The 18322-nt window shown below is 43.3% G+C and overlaps 1 protein-coding gene across 1 annotated transcript in view; it reads left to right on the forward strand.

The window, feature by feature from the left end:
- LOC120978569 (potassium channel subfamily T member 2-like) overlaps positions 1 to 18322 on the forward strand; it is a 1475081-nt gene that overhangs the window by 872153 nt on the left and 584606 nt on the right. Inside the window, 2 exon segments of the mRNA XM_040406800.1 lie at positions 9798 to 9829; positions 9832 to 9868. Of these exon segments, the coding sequence (XP_040262734.1) occupies positions 9798 to 9829; positions 9832 to 9868 (69 nt within the window).

The following is an 18322-nucleotide window of genomic DNA, read 5'->3' on the forward strand; positions in this document are numbered from 1 at the left end:
CTGAAAGTGCTAAAAATGACCCTCTTGCTCCTCCTCCTCCTCCTGGGCCACCTCCTTTTCCATCATCGCTCTAAGTGTTTTCCCAAGGAGACATAGAAGTGGTATTGTAACGCTGATAACGGCGTCATCACCACTGGCCATGTTGGTGGAGTACTCGAAACAGCGCAACAGGGCACACAGGTCTCGCATGGAGGCCCAGTCATTGGTGGTGAAGTGGTGCTGTTCCGCAGTGCGACTGACCCGTGCGTGCTGCAGCTGAAACTCCATTATGGCCTGCTGCTGCTCGCACAGTCTGTCCAGCATGTGCAAGGTGGTGTTCCACCTGGTGGGCACGTCGCACGTCGCATAGGCGAGCAGCTGCAGGATGTGAACGCCGGAAGCGCGAACAGATGGCTCGCACTTTATGCAGCAGCTCTGACATGTCCGGGTAGTTGCGAATGAACTTCTGCACCACCAAATTCAGCATATGCTCCAGGCAAGGGATGTGCGTCAAACCGGCTAGTCCCAGAGCTGCAACGAGATTTCGCCCATTATCGCATACCACCAGGCCGGGCTTGAGGCTCACCGGCAGCAACCACTCGTCGGTCTGTTGTTCTATACCCCGCCACAATTCCTGTGCATTGTGGGGCCTGTCCCCCAAACATATGAGTTTCAGAATGGCCTGCTGACGTTTACCCCGGGCTGTGCTGAAGTTGGTGGTGAAGGTGTGTGACTGACTGGATGAGCAGGTGGAAGAAGAGGAGGAGGAAGCTGAGTAGGAGGAGGAGGAGACAGGAGGCAAAGAATGTTGCCCTGCGATCCTTGGCGGCGGAAGGACGTGCGCCAAACAGCTCTCCGCCTGGGTCCCAGCCGCCACTACATTTACCCAGTGTGCAGTTAGGGAGATAAACGTCCCTGGCCGTGCTTACTGGGCTACGTATCTGTGGTTAGGTGGACCTTCCCACAGATGGCGTTGCACAGTGCACACTTTATTTTATCGGATACTTAGTTGAGCAGGGAAGGCACGGCTCTCTTGGAGCAGTAGTGCCGGCTGGGAACAACATACTGTGGGACAGCAAGCGACATGAGCTGTTTGAAGCTGTCTGTGTCCACCAGCCTAAATGACAGCATTTCATAGGCCAGTAGTTTAGAAATGCTGGCATTCAGGGCCAGGGATCAAGGGTGGCTAGGTGGGAATTTACGCTTTCTCTCAAATGTTTGTGAGATGGAGAGCTGAACGCTGCCGTGTGACATGGTTGAGATGCTTGGTGACGCAGGTGGTGGTGTTGGTGGTACATCCCATGTTTGCTGGGCGGCAGGTGCCAACGTTCCTCCAGAGGCGGAGGGAAGAGGCCGAGGCGGCAGCAGCAGAAGAGGCCGAGGCGGCAGCAGCAGAAGAGGTAGCAGGGGGAGCCTGAGTGACTTCCTTGTTTTTAAGGTGTTTTACTCCACTGCAGTTCATGCTTTGCATGCAGATGCCTGGTCATGCAGGTTGTACTAAGGTTCAGAACGTTAATGCCTCGCTTCAGGCTCTGATGGCACAGCGTGCAAACCACTCGGGTCTTGTCGTCAGCACATTGTTTGAAGAAGTGCCATGCCAGGGAACTCCTTGAAGCTGCCTTTGGGGTGCTCGTCCCAGATGGCGGCGGTCAGTAGCAGGCGGAGTCTCTTGGCGGCGGGTGTTCTGCTTTTGCCCACTGCTCCCTCTTTTGCTACGCTGTTGGCTCGGTCTCACCACTACCTCTTCCTCCGAACTGTGAAAGTCAGTGGCACGACCTTCATTCCATGTGGGTCTAGGACCTCATCGTCCCCTGCATCGTCTTCCCACCAGTCTTGACCCTGACCTCCTGTTCAGTCTGCACACTGCAGAAAGACGCAGCAGTTGGCACCTGTGTTTCGTCATCATCAGAGATGTGCTGAGGTGGTATTCCCATGTCCTCATCATCAGGAAACATAAGTGGTTGTGCGTAAGTGCATTCTATCTCTTCCACCCCTGGGGAAGGTCTAGGTGGATGCCCTTGGGAAACCCTGCCAGCAGAGTCTTCAAACAGCATAAGAAACTGCTGCATAACTTGAGGCTCAGACAGTTTCCCTGATATGCATGGGGGTGATGTGACAGACTGATGGGCTTGGTTTTCATGCGCCATCTGTGCGCTTTCTGCAGAAGACTGGGTGGGAGATAATGTGAACGTGCTGGATCCACTGTCGGCCACCCAATTGACTAATGCCTGTACCTGCTCAGGCCTTATTATCCTTAGAACGGCATTGGGCCCCACAAAATATAGCTGTAAATTCTGCTGGCTACTGGGACCTAGGTAGTTGGTTCTCTAGGACGTGTGGCTGTGGCAGAATGGCCAACGTCCTCTCCCAGCACCAGAGGGTCCACTAACACCACCACGACCATGTCCGCGTCCTTACTAGATGTTTTCCTCATTGTTCCCGTTCACCACAATAAGAAAAATATTATTGGGCTCAATGTATTGAATTCAAATTCAGGGCCTTTTTTTACAGACACCTAACACTATCTGGCTATCTATTTAGGTACCGTATTACACTAATACAGGCACAGCAGTAATGACAGATTTAGCTGAATATAAATTTGAGGCCTATTATTTAGGCGCTGGGTGACAGGTATACGTTTACGGACAGAATTAGACTTGGATCTGCACAGTAGCGTGTGTGTGAAGTTATTGAGAATTACCCTATCAGCACCTTGAATCTAATATACCCTTTTAGGGATAGATTTAAAGTAGGCCTGGTACAGCAGAAACCACTAATTTAGAGAATTGCAAAATTGGGAATTGTATTTCAACCCAGAACAAAAACTGTGCTTTGACGGACACTAAATAACTTGACCAGCTAAAGCAATAATGACAGATTTGGATGAATAAAAATTTGAGGCCTATTTTTTAGGCGCTGGGTGACAGGTATACGTTTACACACAGAATTAGACTTGGAATTGCACTGTAGCTTGTGTGTGAAGTTATTGAGAATTAACTTCGTGACAGGCTCAGCTTGACCCTGATGTAGGATATAGCCAAAAAATAACCACACTATTGAGGGTTAAATGCACTTGGTGACAGGCTCAGCTTGCCCCTGATGTAGTATATGGCCAAAAAATAACCACGCTATTGATGGTTAAATGCACTTGATGACAGCTTGACCCTGATGTAGGATATAGCCAAAAAATAACCACACTATTGATGGTTAAAATGCACTTGGTGACAGGCTCAGCTTGCCCCTGATGTAGTATATGGCCAAAAAATAACCACACTATTGATGGTTAAATGCACTTGATGACAGCTTGTCCCTGATGTAGGATATAGCCAAAAAAAACCACACTATTGATGGATAAATGCACTTGGTGACAGGCTCAGCTTGCCCCTGATGTAGTATATGGCCAAAAAATAACCACACTATTGATGGTTAAATGCACTTCGTGACAGGCTCAGCTTGCCCCTGATGTAGTATATGGCCAAAAAATAACCACACTATTGATGGTTAAATGCACTTTGTGACATGCACAGCTTGCCCCTGATGTAGTATATGGCCAAAAAATAACCACACTATTGATGGTTAAATGCACTTGATGACAGCTTGACCCTGATGTAGGATATAGCCAAAAAAATAACCACACTATTGATGGTTAAATGTACTTGGTGGCAGCTTGTGCTGGCGCACCACAAGACACAAAATGGCCGCCGATCAACCCAGAAAAAAGTGAATGAAAAACGCTCTGGGCAGCCTAAAAACAGTGAGCAATTGAATAGCAGCAGTTCAATGATCCACAGCTGTAGATCGATCACTGAATGAAGTCTTTTGGAGGAGTTAATCACTGCCTAATCTCGCCCTAACAGCAGCTGCAACCTCTCCCTACACTGATCAGAGCAGAGTGACGTGCGGCGCTACGTGACTCCAGCTTAAATAGAGGCTGGGTCACATGGTGCACTGGCCAATCACAGCCATGCCAATAGTAGGCACGGCTGTGATGCCCTCTTGGGCAAGTAGTATGACGCTTGTTGATTGGCTGCTTTGCAGCCTTTCAAATAGCGCCAAGAAAGCGCCGAACACCGAACCCGAACCCAGACTTTTACGAAAATGTCCAGGTTCGGGTCCGTGTCACGGACACCCCAAAATTCGGTACGAACCCGAACTATACAGTTCGGGTTCACTCATCCCTGCTTCTCACCTTACCTCCAGGTTTGAATAATAAACTTCCAGCTCCCTTTCCATAATAATGGTCTAAAACAGATGATACATTATAGAGAAATGTTATAGTTAGTTAAAGGCAGTTTTTCTGCTCAGATTTATTTTACAAACATGATAGGCATGCTGCTATTTTTGCAATCTGTTCTTGTAGATTGGAAAATGGTGACCTTGCTTTTGAAGATTCAGACTGGAGCTTAAATTTGGATTAGTTTACCGCAGCCCTCATGGGGTAGATTAAAACTCAGATGGGTAATTATGATTCTGCAATAGGTGAACATTCGTGCTTAGAGCAGTTGATAACACATTAGGATGGTGGCATTATATAAATGTCACAGTGAAGAGAACAAAACTGTTATGACATTTAATGTTCATGAATTTTCATATAAACATATTACAAAACTGACCAGGCTATTCTGCAGAGGACATGTTTTGTTTGTCCTTTACTTAAACGGCTTTATACAAGGAAATTAGTGGTTTTTTTTGTTATTACATTTAGCATAATTACTTAGCATAGTTCAATATTGCATTATCACCCTTCAATAGCCTTCACCACAAGACTTTAGTTCTGACTTACATTTTATTTTAATTGCATAACTATGATAATAGAAAAAAAGCAAGTTGCAGATTTTGGTCTGTTCATGTTACAAAAAATATAAATAAAATCCAAAGTAAAGGTACATGTATTCATCCTGTGGACATATCAGTTTTCTATTTAAAACATATTGTAATTTCATTGCTGGTGCATTGCCAAAATGTGATATAAACAGGTTCTAATGAACAACGATAATCAGTTGATTATCAGAACTTATTAAAATGTAGAAGGACTCTGAGGGTACATTCAGGTTTACTGATGCATGTTTTGGAAGCCAAAAGCAGGAGTGACAAAAAAGAGAAGAAGTTGTATCTACTCTTTATAATTTCTCTCCTCTTATGAGCCCTTTCTGATTTTGGCTTCCAAAACAGCAATAAGAAACCTGAATCTGTGGCCATACATGTTTTTATGCAGTTTTTGCACCTAAAGCAGTGAGTACATAAAAAAAAATGAGAGCAATAAAATCTCCATACGTACTTCCCTTTACTATCCCCTCCTGATATTAGATCAAAAACTGCATCAAAATGTCACGTGATAGTGCCCAAACTGAGTGAAGCTCAAGTCTGTAATGTGGTAGGACAATTTGTGTGAACAAGATCCCATGCCAAGTTTAAATTTCCAAACAGAGTTTCTACATGTTTTCTGATGATATTAGTAAGTTTGAGATACAGAAATTCCATTGTGTATCCATGGAAATTGTGGACAATAAGAGTACAGACTTGGTGACCAATAGCCACAAAATCACATGACCAGTGGGTGTCACGGGTGGATGTGGTTTAGCCACATGTGGTCAGCCGCATTGTCGGGCCATACCCTAAAGAAACATCAAGCTAATTTCTCTTTGAAATCAGAAGATGTTCACAACACACTGAGGCTACCGCCACATGGTCAGGTTTCTGTAGTTTTGGAAATCAAAACAGAAGTGTATTAAAAAAAAAAGGAGAAAATGTATCTGTCCTCTATATTTTCTCTCATTTTATGATCCACACCTAATTTTGGCTTCCAAAACTTCGTCAGGAAACCTGACATTCCTAAAATTTCCAGAGAATCTGGCAAAAACTGATATTGTTGGAAAATGTTTGACCATTATTCCTCTGGGGTAGAAACAAAATAGAAAATATATAACAAAAGTTGGATAACAATCTGCACAATCCATGAGCATCTAGGAGGGTCTATGCCGTTTTTAGAGAAGCATTTCTGCAGTTGGTGGTAAAGGATTTGAATGTGGTACACAACTGCTGAGCAGGATTTTCAGGGCCTCAATCTCTGTTTCACCACACCACTGCTTCCCGCACTCTTGTCCCAGAGACCTCACTAGCCAAACCTGAGTGCCAATATACAGTGTAAACTTTTTAACACCTTCTGGACCAATGACGTAATGGTACGTCATAGCGGGTAGTGACTTCCCGCAAGTTGAAATACTATTACGTCATGCTGATCGGGCGGCACCGGAGCAGTCCGCGCCCGATCTGTGCAGGGGCCCGGCAGTTACTGATAGCGGGTCCCTGATTTCCCCGCACTGAGAAGGCAGTCGGTTGCCTTGCAGAGGTATCGGGACCTGCCTTCTATGGAAGCCTAGGAGAACCAGCCCTAGGATGGGTCTTCTGGGCATCTGTTAGTGTATTACACAGTGTAATACACTAACAAGCAACTCATTACAATACAGAAGTATTGTAATGATTTCAGAGGGATCAGACCCCCAAAAGTAGGACAAAAATAAGGTTAAAAAAATGTAAAAATAAAGTGTTTTTAATAATAAAAAAATAAAGTTTCAAGTAAAAAAAAACACCCCTTTCCCCTGATTTTATAATAGAAAATAGAAACAACCAGCTCTATGAACATATCACATAATATACAGATAAACATCGTAAAAAATAAATAAAAACTGTGCCAAAAAAGGTATTTCGTGTCACCTTACACAACAAAAAGTGCAATACCAAACAATCAAAAAGTCGTATGTACTCCAAAATAGTATCAAACCATCACCTCATCCCACAGAAAATAAGCCCCCTACATAAGAAAATCGGTCAAAAAAAAATAAAAAATGGCAGTCACAAAATGCTTTTATTGTTTTAAAGCTTAAACAAATTAATAAAAGTACACATATTAGGTATTGCCCACATCTGGAACGACCTGCTATATAAAAATCTCACATGAACTCTTGACAAACTGCAATCAACAAAAACAGCACTGGGTGGCCACACATAGGTACACACAGATAGACATCTTTTGACAATATCACAAACTCATGTTTATTTAAAAAATCTGGTTATCTAATGGTCACACATCTTGGAATATGCTAAGCCAAATGGAAATATTTAGAAGAATATACCATTTCCTGCAGGTCCATATGGTGGACCACAAGGCACTCTGTGTGCTATCATGCAGTGTATACCACTATAGAATGCCACAATTAGCTCTCAATGCACAGTACAGTTAAGTGCACAGATTTCTATGAGATCTTTGTTACGTGTATAGCCATGATGTGGTATAAAGCCTTGAACTGGAACTTACAACAAAAAATGGGTATTATTTTACGGTTTGATAATGGAAACTGTTACAATGCATCACTTACAATTATTTCTTGTCATAACGGGAGACTAGTTTTAGTGTCATGAGCACTTAACAGCTACTGTTTTCTCTAAGCTATACTTTCTAGAAATTAGTTAAAAATCCACACCAGGCAGACACATATTGGCTTGTCTACCTCACTGGTATATTATTTTCTTTACAGAGTTTTTTTCTTTATTAAAAATGGGTGGATGTTTTATTGAGGTAACTCTATTCTATACTATTTCTTGTCCAGAGAGGCTCACTTAATCTCTGTCAGATCACCAGTCAGTCCAATGAGGAGTGGAGATGGAGACTTAATTAGAGCACCACAACTCCCTAAAATTATACACATTAGTTTGGCTGACATTACTCCTCCTCCTCCTCCTCCTCCTCCTCCTCCTCAATGCACTGCTCCTCTGTGGGCTTTGAATATCAAGTAAATCATGCTGCACTGGGGGAGAGTGAGATCCTGGAGTGACTGAAGGGGGATGAGAAAGCATCTTTTTCTTTCTTATTTTTTTTTTGGTGGGACAAGTCATATTTTTCATTGATTGCCATAAGGGGTTGAGTGAATCAAATTTAATGAAGTGGACTTTCAATCCGAATTCAGGAAAAATGTGACTCGTCATGAAGCCGAATTTGCTTGTGCTTTATGGTAACAAATCAATTTTTTCCTGAAATGGGCGGTAAAAAAATACATACTCACCTTATCCATTTGATTGTGGAGAAGCCGTCATGGTCATCTTGATTGAAGAAGACACACCAAATCTTGCGCAATCTGATGTGTGACATCACCACATCATCAAGCTGGCCGGAGCGCACTGACGTAATCATGTTTTCTTCAACCAAGATGGTTGCGATGGCTTCTCCACGAGCAAATTGGATGAGGTGGGTATGTATTTCTTAGTTTTTAACCCCTGATTAACACTTGAAAGGCCTCAATATGACTGTCAGATGACGCGATCATGTTGAATGCGGCATCTGAGGGGTTCAATGATGGGGGCGGGTGAGATCACCATCATTGCGGTCCCCTACATACAATGGAATTTGGTTTGTGATGAAGTAATTTGTAAGTATTCAAATTTCTTTGTGAACTTCGAGAAGCAGCCTAATCAAATTTTTCATAACTTCACTCATCTCTAATTGTCATTGTCCTTAGCTCTCTACTACATGTTATCCCGGCCAGTCAAGGAGAACAACTGATTGCTGCAGTATTGTAAACTGAGGTTACTCTGCTCTAGCAAACACTTTTTACTCTAATAGATTACCTCTCAGGACAATATTTTGTGTTTAATATTTAATGTCAAAATGCTAACTAAATAATTAAAAATAAATTATCAATAATGAGATACTAAATGTATCTGTTTATCTAGATATACTTCCCTCTTTCTAGATATAGTGTCCCTTTCAGGCCATGCATTTTACATCACTATTTGTAAACCAAAACTAAAAGAGTAACCTACAGGAGAAAAAATACAATGGAAATGTTACACCCCTTTGTGGTTTTTAGACCCACTCCCCGGACTTGGTTATTTACTACTGAAGCAAAATACTAACCAAAGTACTGTTATGTAAAATAGACAAAGCAAGATGGTAGACTTCTTAATGCAATTCAAATTATTTAGTCAAAAGTGAGAGACACTGTCTATAGGATAGCCAGACACAGCTAAGTGCTGTACTCAGATATTTCCATCAGTCCTACAGTCAATTGGGCAGTATTGTGCATGCTTAGCCAAAGCTCCATTTATACATGGGAACTTGGGATCCTGGTCTTCATGATCAGTGGGAGTTCTTACTTCCCAGCCTAACAGTTATACCTAACCCTATCCGATGGGTAGGTTATTGCTTGTTATGATGGAAAAGCTGTGGAGGAACAAAGAGGACAGAAAAATTTGGGTCAAAATCAAGGAATGTCCTTCTAAAGATGTGACACTTGGCAGGTATGATATATTTGGGAGAGCCACCTACAGTCCCTAAAGTCTGGTTACCTTCAACATGCTTTCATTTATGGCTTTTATAGTCATGGAAACTGTTTGTACTCTGTGCTGTCTTATCAAACTGTTGCCTAATTTTTATGTGCAGTATTGATTTAGGGCATGGTCTTTAATAAAATTGAAAGGTGGCGAGTACCGTACTTTCCACTTTTATACAGGATCTAATGCTAATTACACAAGCCAAGTGCATCACATTTATCATGCTGTTCTTGTCGTCTGGAAATGACACTTTGAATTCATATTAAAATACAGTGTAACTGCTATAAATCATGAACAGATTATTTTTTCAGCTGCACTTACTCAGTCGCGTCTTGTTATGTTCTAGATATTTTAGTTTGAGTTATTTTTTAATAATGCCATTATGTGAATAATTTTCGAGATATATGAATGTTATACAGCAGATGCTTTATCTGAGTGCATTAATATTAAACATTATGTTTGTCATGTATTCTTCTAATCTCAATGTTAGGGCCCGATATGCACTTTCTGGATGCGATCTGTTGGTTCCGATGGTCTACTACATGGTTGGCTGCATAGACAAGTAGGTAAACCCACTCACTTCCATTTTAGCATGCTGTGGTGTGTGTGTTTGTGTAAATTTTGTACTATACAAATTGCTCGAACCTCTTTTGATTTCAGTCAAGAATTTTTCAATGCTATTTTACCCGAAACCTACAGCGTGGTTAGATTTTAAAATTGAGTTTTAGCATGTAGATCACATTGCAGTGTGCTGTGTGAATAACAGCTATGTTTCAATGAAGGACTGATGTGAACAGTGCATCCTTTCCTGAAGAGCAGCGGTGTGAAGGACAAAAGAAGCCTTTTTGCTTGGCTCTTCCAAAGTAGATGTAAATTATTAGAGTGTCAGTAATGTCCTTTTGTTAAAAATACTGTATAAAGCCTTGTCAAGGGCTACTTTCACACTAGCGTTTTAGTTTTCCGGTATTGAGATCCGTCATAGGGTCTCAATACCGAAAAAAAACGCTTCAGTTTTGTCCCCATTCATTGTCAATGGGGACAAAACTGAACTGGACAGATAGGAATGCTCCAAAATGCATTTCGTTCCGTTTAGTTGCGTTCCCATACGGAGAGCAAACCACAACATGTTGTAAAACCTACAGAAGAAACGAAGCTGACTGCGTACTATTACCAAATATTATAAATACTTTATTAATTTCAAAACATGATATATATCAAGGACATAGCCCGATGGGACATAGGCTGCACATAGTGTTGTCATAAATTAATATATGATAAATAATGAATCAATAAATATCACAGAAATAGATCACATATAATTACATAATGCATATATGGGGGACAGCAGGTCCACAAAATAATAAACAAATGGTCCAAAAGGGACTCAGAAAATCACCACCGGTACTTCCACCCATATGGCCTAATGTAGATGTAAAAGTAAAGAGAGACCTACCAAGACAAGTGCCATATATCAGCAAACAGGATGGCGCTACCCCAACGCGGCGTTTGGCATACCTTCGCATGTTGTAGTTTGCTTTCTGTCCTGAGATGTGGAGCAAGATGGATCCGGCATGACCCCCAATGCAAGTCGATGGGGATGGATCCATTTTCTCTGACACAATCTGACACAATAGAAAAACTAATCTGTCCCCATTGACTTTCAATGGAGTTCATGATGGATCCGTCTTGGCAATGTTAAAGATAATACAACCGAATCCGTTCATAACGGATGCAGATGGTTGTATATCAGTAACGGAAGCGTTTTTTTGCGAACCCTGCCGGATCCAGTAAAAAAGCTAGTGTGAAAGTACTCTAATACAGTTTACATTTAGTGTGTTTTTTAAATGCATATTGAGATTTACAGACATGGGATTGTAGGGATGATTTTAATACATCTTCCCTATAGCTCAGCCCACCAAAGCTCAGCCTACTTATTAAATGAATAGAACGTAGAGGTGCCAATGGAGTAAAATTGCTGTGTATGAAATCAATCAGGATTTGTGTGTATGCTAATGTGCTATTCCACAGTGGGGTATAGCCTATGAACAGGATACTTCAATTCAGTGGGATTCCCAGACTAAGGTGTACCCTAGCATACAATCACTATATTCCCCCCAGGACAGTTTTACAGCCGAAAGGTATGACCAAGAGGAATGCAAATGACCAAGATCCTCCCATCTGCAAAATCATACAGTCTTTGAATGCCACAGGTGGACGTGGCTTGGTGGAAACTGTGGACTCTTAGGGAAGTAATATCAGAAATCAAGTGAACTTAATTAATTAATCCAATAATAGTATCTTCTCAACCAACAATCATAAGGGGATAAAACATCACAAATTCTCCTTATTGGTTTGAACATTAAACAAAAACAAGCCATCTGTCAGGTAAGTGGGACAAATTTATATTACAGAAAGAAGCTCAGAAGAAATTTACACTTTGTAGTGAAGGAATAAATGAGCATGCTTTCATTTAGGCAGCTGACTTTGGTATCACACGGTTAATCAGCCTGTATATAACTCCAATTTCCATGACACCCTCTTACCACCACTGCATAGCTCCCTCAAACAACTCACTCATGCCACCACACTCTGGACAGTGGCAATGCATGACACTAGGAGTGTACATTGCACCTGTATTTTACTTAACCACCTCAGCCCCCCTAGCTTAAACACCCTTAATGACCAGACCACTTTTTTACACTTCTGCACTACACTACTTTCACCATTTATTGCTCGGTCATGCCAACTTACCACCCAATGAATTTTACCTCCTTTTCTTCTCACTAATAGAGATTTCATTTGGTGGTATTTCATTGCTGCTGAAATTTTTACTTTTTTTGTTTTTAATCGAAATTTAACGATTTTTCTTTCAGTTGTAAAATTTTGCAAAAAAAAACGACATCCATATATAAATTTTTCTCTAAATTTATTCTACATGTCTTTGATAAAAAAAAAAATGTTTGGGTAAAAAAAAAAATGGTTTGGGTAAAGATATAGCGTTACAAACTATGGTACAAAATGTGAATTTCCGCTTTTTGAAGCAGCTCTGACTTTCTGAGCACCTGTCATGTTTCCTGAGGTTCTACAATGCCCAGACAGTACAAACACCCCACAAATGACCCCATTTCGGAAAGTATACCACCCTAAGGTATTCGCTGATGGGCATAGTGAGTTCATATTTTTGTCACAAGTTAGCGGAAAATGATTTTGTTTTTTTTTTACAAAGTCTCATATTCCACTAACTTGTGACAAAAAATAAAAACTTCCATGAACTCACTATGCCCATCAGCGAATACCTTGGGGTGTCTTCTTTCCAAAATGGGGTCACTTGTGGGGTAGTTATACTGCCCTGGCATTTTAGGGGCCCAAATGCGTGCAAAGTAAATCAAAAATCTGTAAAAAATGGCCGGTGAGATCCGAAAGGTGCTCTTTGGAATGTGGGCCCCTTTGCCAACTAGGCTGTCAAAAAAGTGTCATAACATGTGGTTTCTCCGTACTCAGGATAAGTTGGGCAATGTGTTTTGGGGTGTCATTTTACATATACCCATGCTGGGTGAGAGAAATATCTTGGCAAAAGACAACTTTTCCCATTTTTTATACAAAAGTTGGCATTTGTCCAAGATATTTATCTCACCCAGCATGGGTTATTTGTAAAATGACACCCAAAACACATTCCCAACTTCCTCCTGAGTACGGCGGATACCAGATGTGTGACACTTTTTTGCAGCCTAGATGCGCAAGGGGCCCACATTCCTTTTAGGAGGGTATTTTTAGAAATTTGATATCCCAGACTTCTTCTCACGCTTTAGGGCCCCTAAAATGCCAGGGCAGTATAAATACCCCACATGTGACCCCATTTTGGAAAGAAGACACCCCAAGATATTCAATGAGGGGCATGGCAAAGTTCATAGAAATTATTATTTTTTTTGCCACAAAGTTAGCGGAAATTGATTTTTTTTATTTTTTTTTTCTCACAAAGTCTCCCTTTCCGCTAACTTGGAACAAAAATTTCAATCTTTCATGGACTCAATATGCCCCTCAGCGAATACCTTGGGTGTCTACTTTCCGAAATGGGGTCACATGTGGGGTATTTATACTGCCCTGGCATTTTAGGGGCCCCTAAAGCGTGAGAAGAAGTCTGGAATATAAATGTCTAAAAATTTTTACGCATAAGGATTCCGTGAGGGGGTATGGTGAGTTCATGTGAGATTTTATTTTTTGAAACAAGTTAGTGGGAATATGAGACTTTGTAAGAAAAAAAAATAATAATTCCGCTAAATTGGGCCAAAAAAATGTCTGAATGGAGACTTACAGGGGGGTGATCATGACAGGGGGTGATCAGGGAGTCTATATGGGGTGATCACCCCCCTGTCATTGATCACTCCCTGTAAGGCTCCATTCAGACGTCCGTATGTTTTTTTTACGGATCCACAGATACATGGATCGGATCTGCAAACCGCATACGGACATCTGAATGGAGCCTTACAGGGAGGTGATCAATGACAGGGGGGTGATCACCCCTTATAGACTCCCTGATCACCCCCCTGTCATTGATCACCCCCACTGTAAGGCTCCATCAGATGGTCCGTATGATTTTTACGGATCCCACGGATACAATGGATCGGATCGCAAAACACGTACGGACATCTGAATGGAGGCCTTACCGGGGGGGTGATCAATGACAGGAGGGTGATCAGGTGGGAGTCTATATGGGGTGATCACCCCCTGTCATTGATCCCCTCCTGTAAGGCTCCATTCAGATGTCCGTATGAGTTTTTGCGGATCCGATCCATGTATCCGTGATCCGTATCTAAAAACATACGGACATCTGAATGGAGCCTTACAGGGGGGTGAATCAATGACAGGGGGGTGATCAGGGAGTCTATATGGGGTGATCCACCCCCCTGTATGGCTCTAGTCAGTCGTCTGTATGTGTTTTGCGGATCCGATCCATGTATCCGTGGATCTGTAAAAAACATACGGACGTTTGAATGGAGCCTTACAGGGGGGTGATCAATGACAGGGGAATGATCAGGGAGTCTATATGGGGTGATCACCCCAGTCAATGATCACCCCCCTGTAAGGCTCCATTCAGACGTCCGTATGTGTTTTGCGGATCCGATCCATGTATCCGTGGATCCGTAAAAAACATACGGACATCTGAATGGAGCCTTACAGGGGGGTGATCAATGACAGGGGGGTGATCAGGGAGTCTATTTGGGGTGATCAGGGGTGAATAAGGGGTTAATAAGTGACAGGGGGGTGTAGTGTAGTGTTGTCGCTACTTATTACTGAGCTGCCTGTGTCCTCTGGTGGTCGATCCAAACAAAAGGGACCACCAGAGGACCAGGTAGCAGGTATATTAAACGCTGTTATCAAAACAGCATCTAATATACCTGTTAGGGGTTAAAAAAATCGCATCTCCAGCTTGCCAGCGAACGATCGCCGATGGCAGGCTGGAGATCCACTCGCTTATCTTCCGATCCTGTGAACGCGTGCGCCTGTGTGCACGCGTTCACAGGAAATCTCGCCTCTCGCGAGATGACGTGTATATGCGTCTGTGAACCGAGAGCAAGGCAGGTGGTTTGACTCCGCAACCAGAAAAGAGTGCGTACGCAGAAGTCAAGATTAATAAAATAGCATTTACTATAAATTAATAAAAGCAGGTTAACAATGCAGTCACAAAGGTAAAGACAAGTAAAATATTCAAAACAGTATAAACAATACAAGTTAAACACTGCAATAATTTTCACCTTGGCTGTGTCCGTATTTGCAATGCGGACACTCAGAAAGAATAGTCCCAGAAACTATCCCTAACTAACCCTAACTTTCAAGCGGGTGCGCACCCCCCTTATCCCAGTGGTCCAAGTGGACAGCTTACAGTTTGTGGAAGTGCACGGTGGGGCCCGATGTCGTCCTTTTCCTTTAACCAGAGCAGGATCAGCAATAAAGAAGTCCTCCTCAGCAGGCCGGAGAACCAGTTGAATATAATCCAGGATTCTTACAGTTACTGTCCGGTACCTCGACAGCACTGTGAGTCTCTTTACTGTTTGGGGCAATTCACACAGCCCAATGTCGGCTCCACAGGTTAGTTGCTGCACACAGTCCTTTTAACTTGGCTTCACTAAATGCACGGTATCTTTGTACTCCATCCGTCTCTAGACCGAAGTTCACACAGCTTGGCTGTACAGGGAAGTCCTTTAGTATCTCCACACACGTCTTACACAACACAGAACTTGTTTTGTATCTTGCCAATATGGCAGCTGCAGTTCAAGTCCTCTCTTCCTCCTTCTTTCTGCTCACACTGAGGCAGGGTGACATCATAAGGGGCGTGTCACTTCAACACTTAGCTGCTGCCTTAAAGAACCAGCGTCACTAATACACTTTCTCTATGGTAAACTCCAATGCAAATTGGTCCTATGCTGCCATCTACTGACCAAACAAATACTGCAGGCATTTTACATTAAATCTTAACACAGTTTACCAGGATAATAAAACTTAGAGACATTACATGACTGTTTCTTACATATTCCCCCCCCACTTTAAGATTGGCAGTCCCTGCCAATGACTGAATATCCAGGGGGCTCTACTCTTATATGTAGAGTGGTAATGTACCATTGTATGGCAGGCCAAATAAACTCATCTTGTGCATACTGAACAGGGGGAGTGCCAGCATTTGGTCTAGTGGTGCGTCTGAGAACCAATGGTATACTCTGGGGTGCTGTAGCCATAGGCTGAGAAGGACCAGCAGACTCCGCACCAGAGGGGGCACAGGCTGTGGGCACAGTAGTCACAGGTGGAGCATCCTCAGGAGTAGGGATTGGCCAACAATCATCCTCATCATCGTAAGCCCATTCCACACCACCAGTCTCTGACTGTGGGACCTTGTTGACATTATCAGTTCCATCACAATTTGCTTCTTCAGATTGACACAGGCGCAACATATTTCTGTGAAGTACTCGGACACAATCAGTTCCTTCCTTCTGGACTTCGTACACTGGCCCATTTGCATACTTGCGGGCAACTACACGATATGGCACAGCCTCCCACCTGCTTTCCAATTTTCCTTGAGGCCTCTTGACACGTACCAGCACCAGGTCACCTGGCTGCAATGGTTCCCTTTGCACCGGGGTCTTATCAGGATGAGAATTTTCTTGCAGACGCTGCCGCACCAATCGATGAACTGTCTCAAGTCTCTGCCGGTGTGCCCGCACCCAGGAGGCTGGATCTCTTGGAGGGAACACATCCACATAATTTAACTGTAACTCTCCGACACTTCGCCCAGACCGTCCAAAGAGGAGAGTATAAGGAGAATACCCTGTTGTAGAATGGACCTGATTGTTATAGGCCCACACCATCTCAGACAAGAACTGAGGCCACTGTAACTTTTTGTCCTCCTCCAAAGTCCGCACCATCTGTAGCAGAGTTCTATTGAATCGTTCACAGGCTCCGTTTCCTTGGGGATGGTACGGAGTCGTGTGCGACTTCTTTATCCCGTAGATACGTTGAACTTCTTTCATTACATGTCCCTCAAAGCAAGCCCCTTGGTCAGAGTGGATGCGTTGTGGACACCCGTACACTCGGATGAAATCTTGGCATAGGGCTCGAGCTGCCGACTTAGCGGTCTGGTCCTTGGTGGCGGTCACCACCGCAAATTTGGTGAAGTGGTCCACCATTACGAGGCAGTACTGGTGCCCACTGTTGGATGGGCCCACCATTAGGTAGTCTATCATGACGATCTCCAAAGGATCCTGGGTCACTATGGTTTGCAGGGGAGCTCTTTGTTCTATCGCCTTATGGATCTCACAAGTTCGACATCTATGACATACTTCTTCGACCATTTGACGGAGGCCCGGGCAGTAAATCAGTCGCTGTAGCCAACGAAAGGTCTTCTCATGACCAAAATGTCCATTCTTATTATGAGCCTCAAGAGTCAATGATTGAGCCAGTTCACTAGGCACTGCGATTTGGTAACGAATGTCGATTTCAGAAGGTAGATATACCTTTCGGCATAGCACTCCATTTTTCGTCTCTAACTTTTCCCACTGACTCAGGACTGATAGCATTTCACGTGTCAGTCGTTCTTTTTCCTCTTTACAGGGCTTCTTGCCTTTCTCAACACACTGGATCATTTTCGACAGCCCCTCATGGGCCTGCTGTATTTGCACCCATTCCTGTCGGGGCCAAAGAAAGGAGCCGTTTCGGTCCCTTCCACTGCACACTGCATAGCAACAACCAAGGCTTGTGAAAATCTGCTGAAGTCAGGCACCTCCACATGCTCTAACTCATGATCCACGTCTCCGCTAGGGGCCTGGGTAGTTATCCTAGAAAGTCCATCGGCATTTTGGTTCTCTGTCTTGGACCGATACTTAATGCGGTAATTGAACTTAGACATTCGGGCTATCCACCTCTGCTCCAAAGCCCCGAGCTTGGCATTTTCCAGGTGGGCTAATGGGTTGTTGTCAGTCAGTACTAAGACTTCAGCTCCGGTCAAATACTCAGAGAATTTCTCAGTCATGGCCCATACCAGTGCCAACAGTTCTAACTTAAATGAACTATAATTGTCAGGGTTTCTTTCAGAATCTCGCAAAGATCGGCTGGCATACGCTATGACACGCTCTTGGCCATCCTGGAACTGAGAGAGCACTGCTCCGAGACCATACAGGCTTGCATCCGTATATAGCTGGAAGGGCAAGTGGTAATCAGCATACGCCAGGATTGGGGCCGTTGTAAGAGCATCCTTCAATGCCTGGAAGGCGTGTTCCTGTTTAGGGCCCCATTTCACAAACCGGTTCTTCGGACCCCCGGAGGTGCCTCGTAGGAGAGCATTAAGTGGTGCTGCTACCCTAGCAAAGTCCTTAATAAACCGTCGATAGTAGCCGGCTACTCCCAGGAACGCTCTCACCTCTCGCAGGGTAGTCGGTGTCGGCCAATCTTGAACAGCCGCTATCTTGTCCCTCGATGGCCTTACCCCTTCTCCTGATACACGATGACCCAAGTAATCAATTTCAGATTG

The sequence above is a fragment of the Bufo bufo genome, chromosome 9, assembly GCF_905171765.1.
Source record: "Bufo bufo chromosome 9, aBufBuf1.1, whole genome shotgun sequence".
Classification (NCBI taxonomy): domain Eukaryota; kingdom Metazoa; phylum Chordata; class Amphibia; order Anura; family Bufonidae; genus Bufo; species Bufo bufo.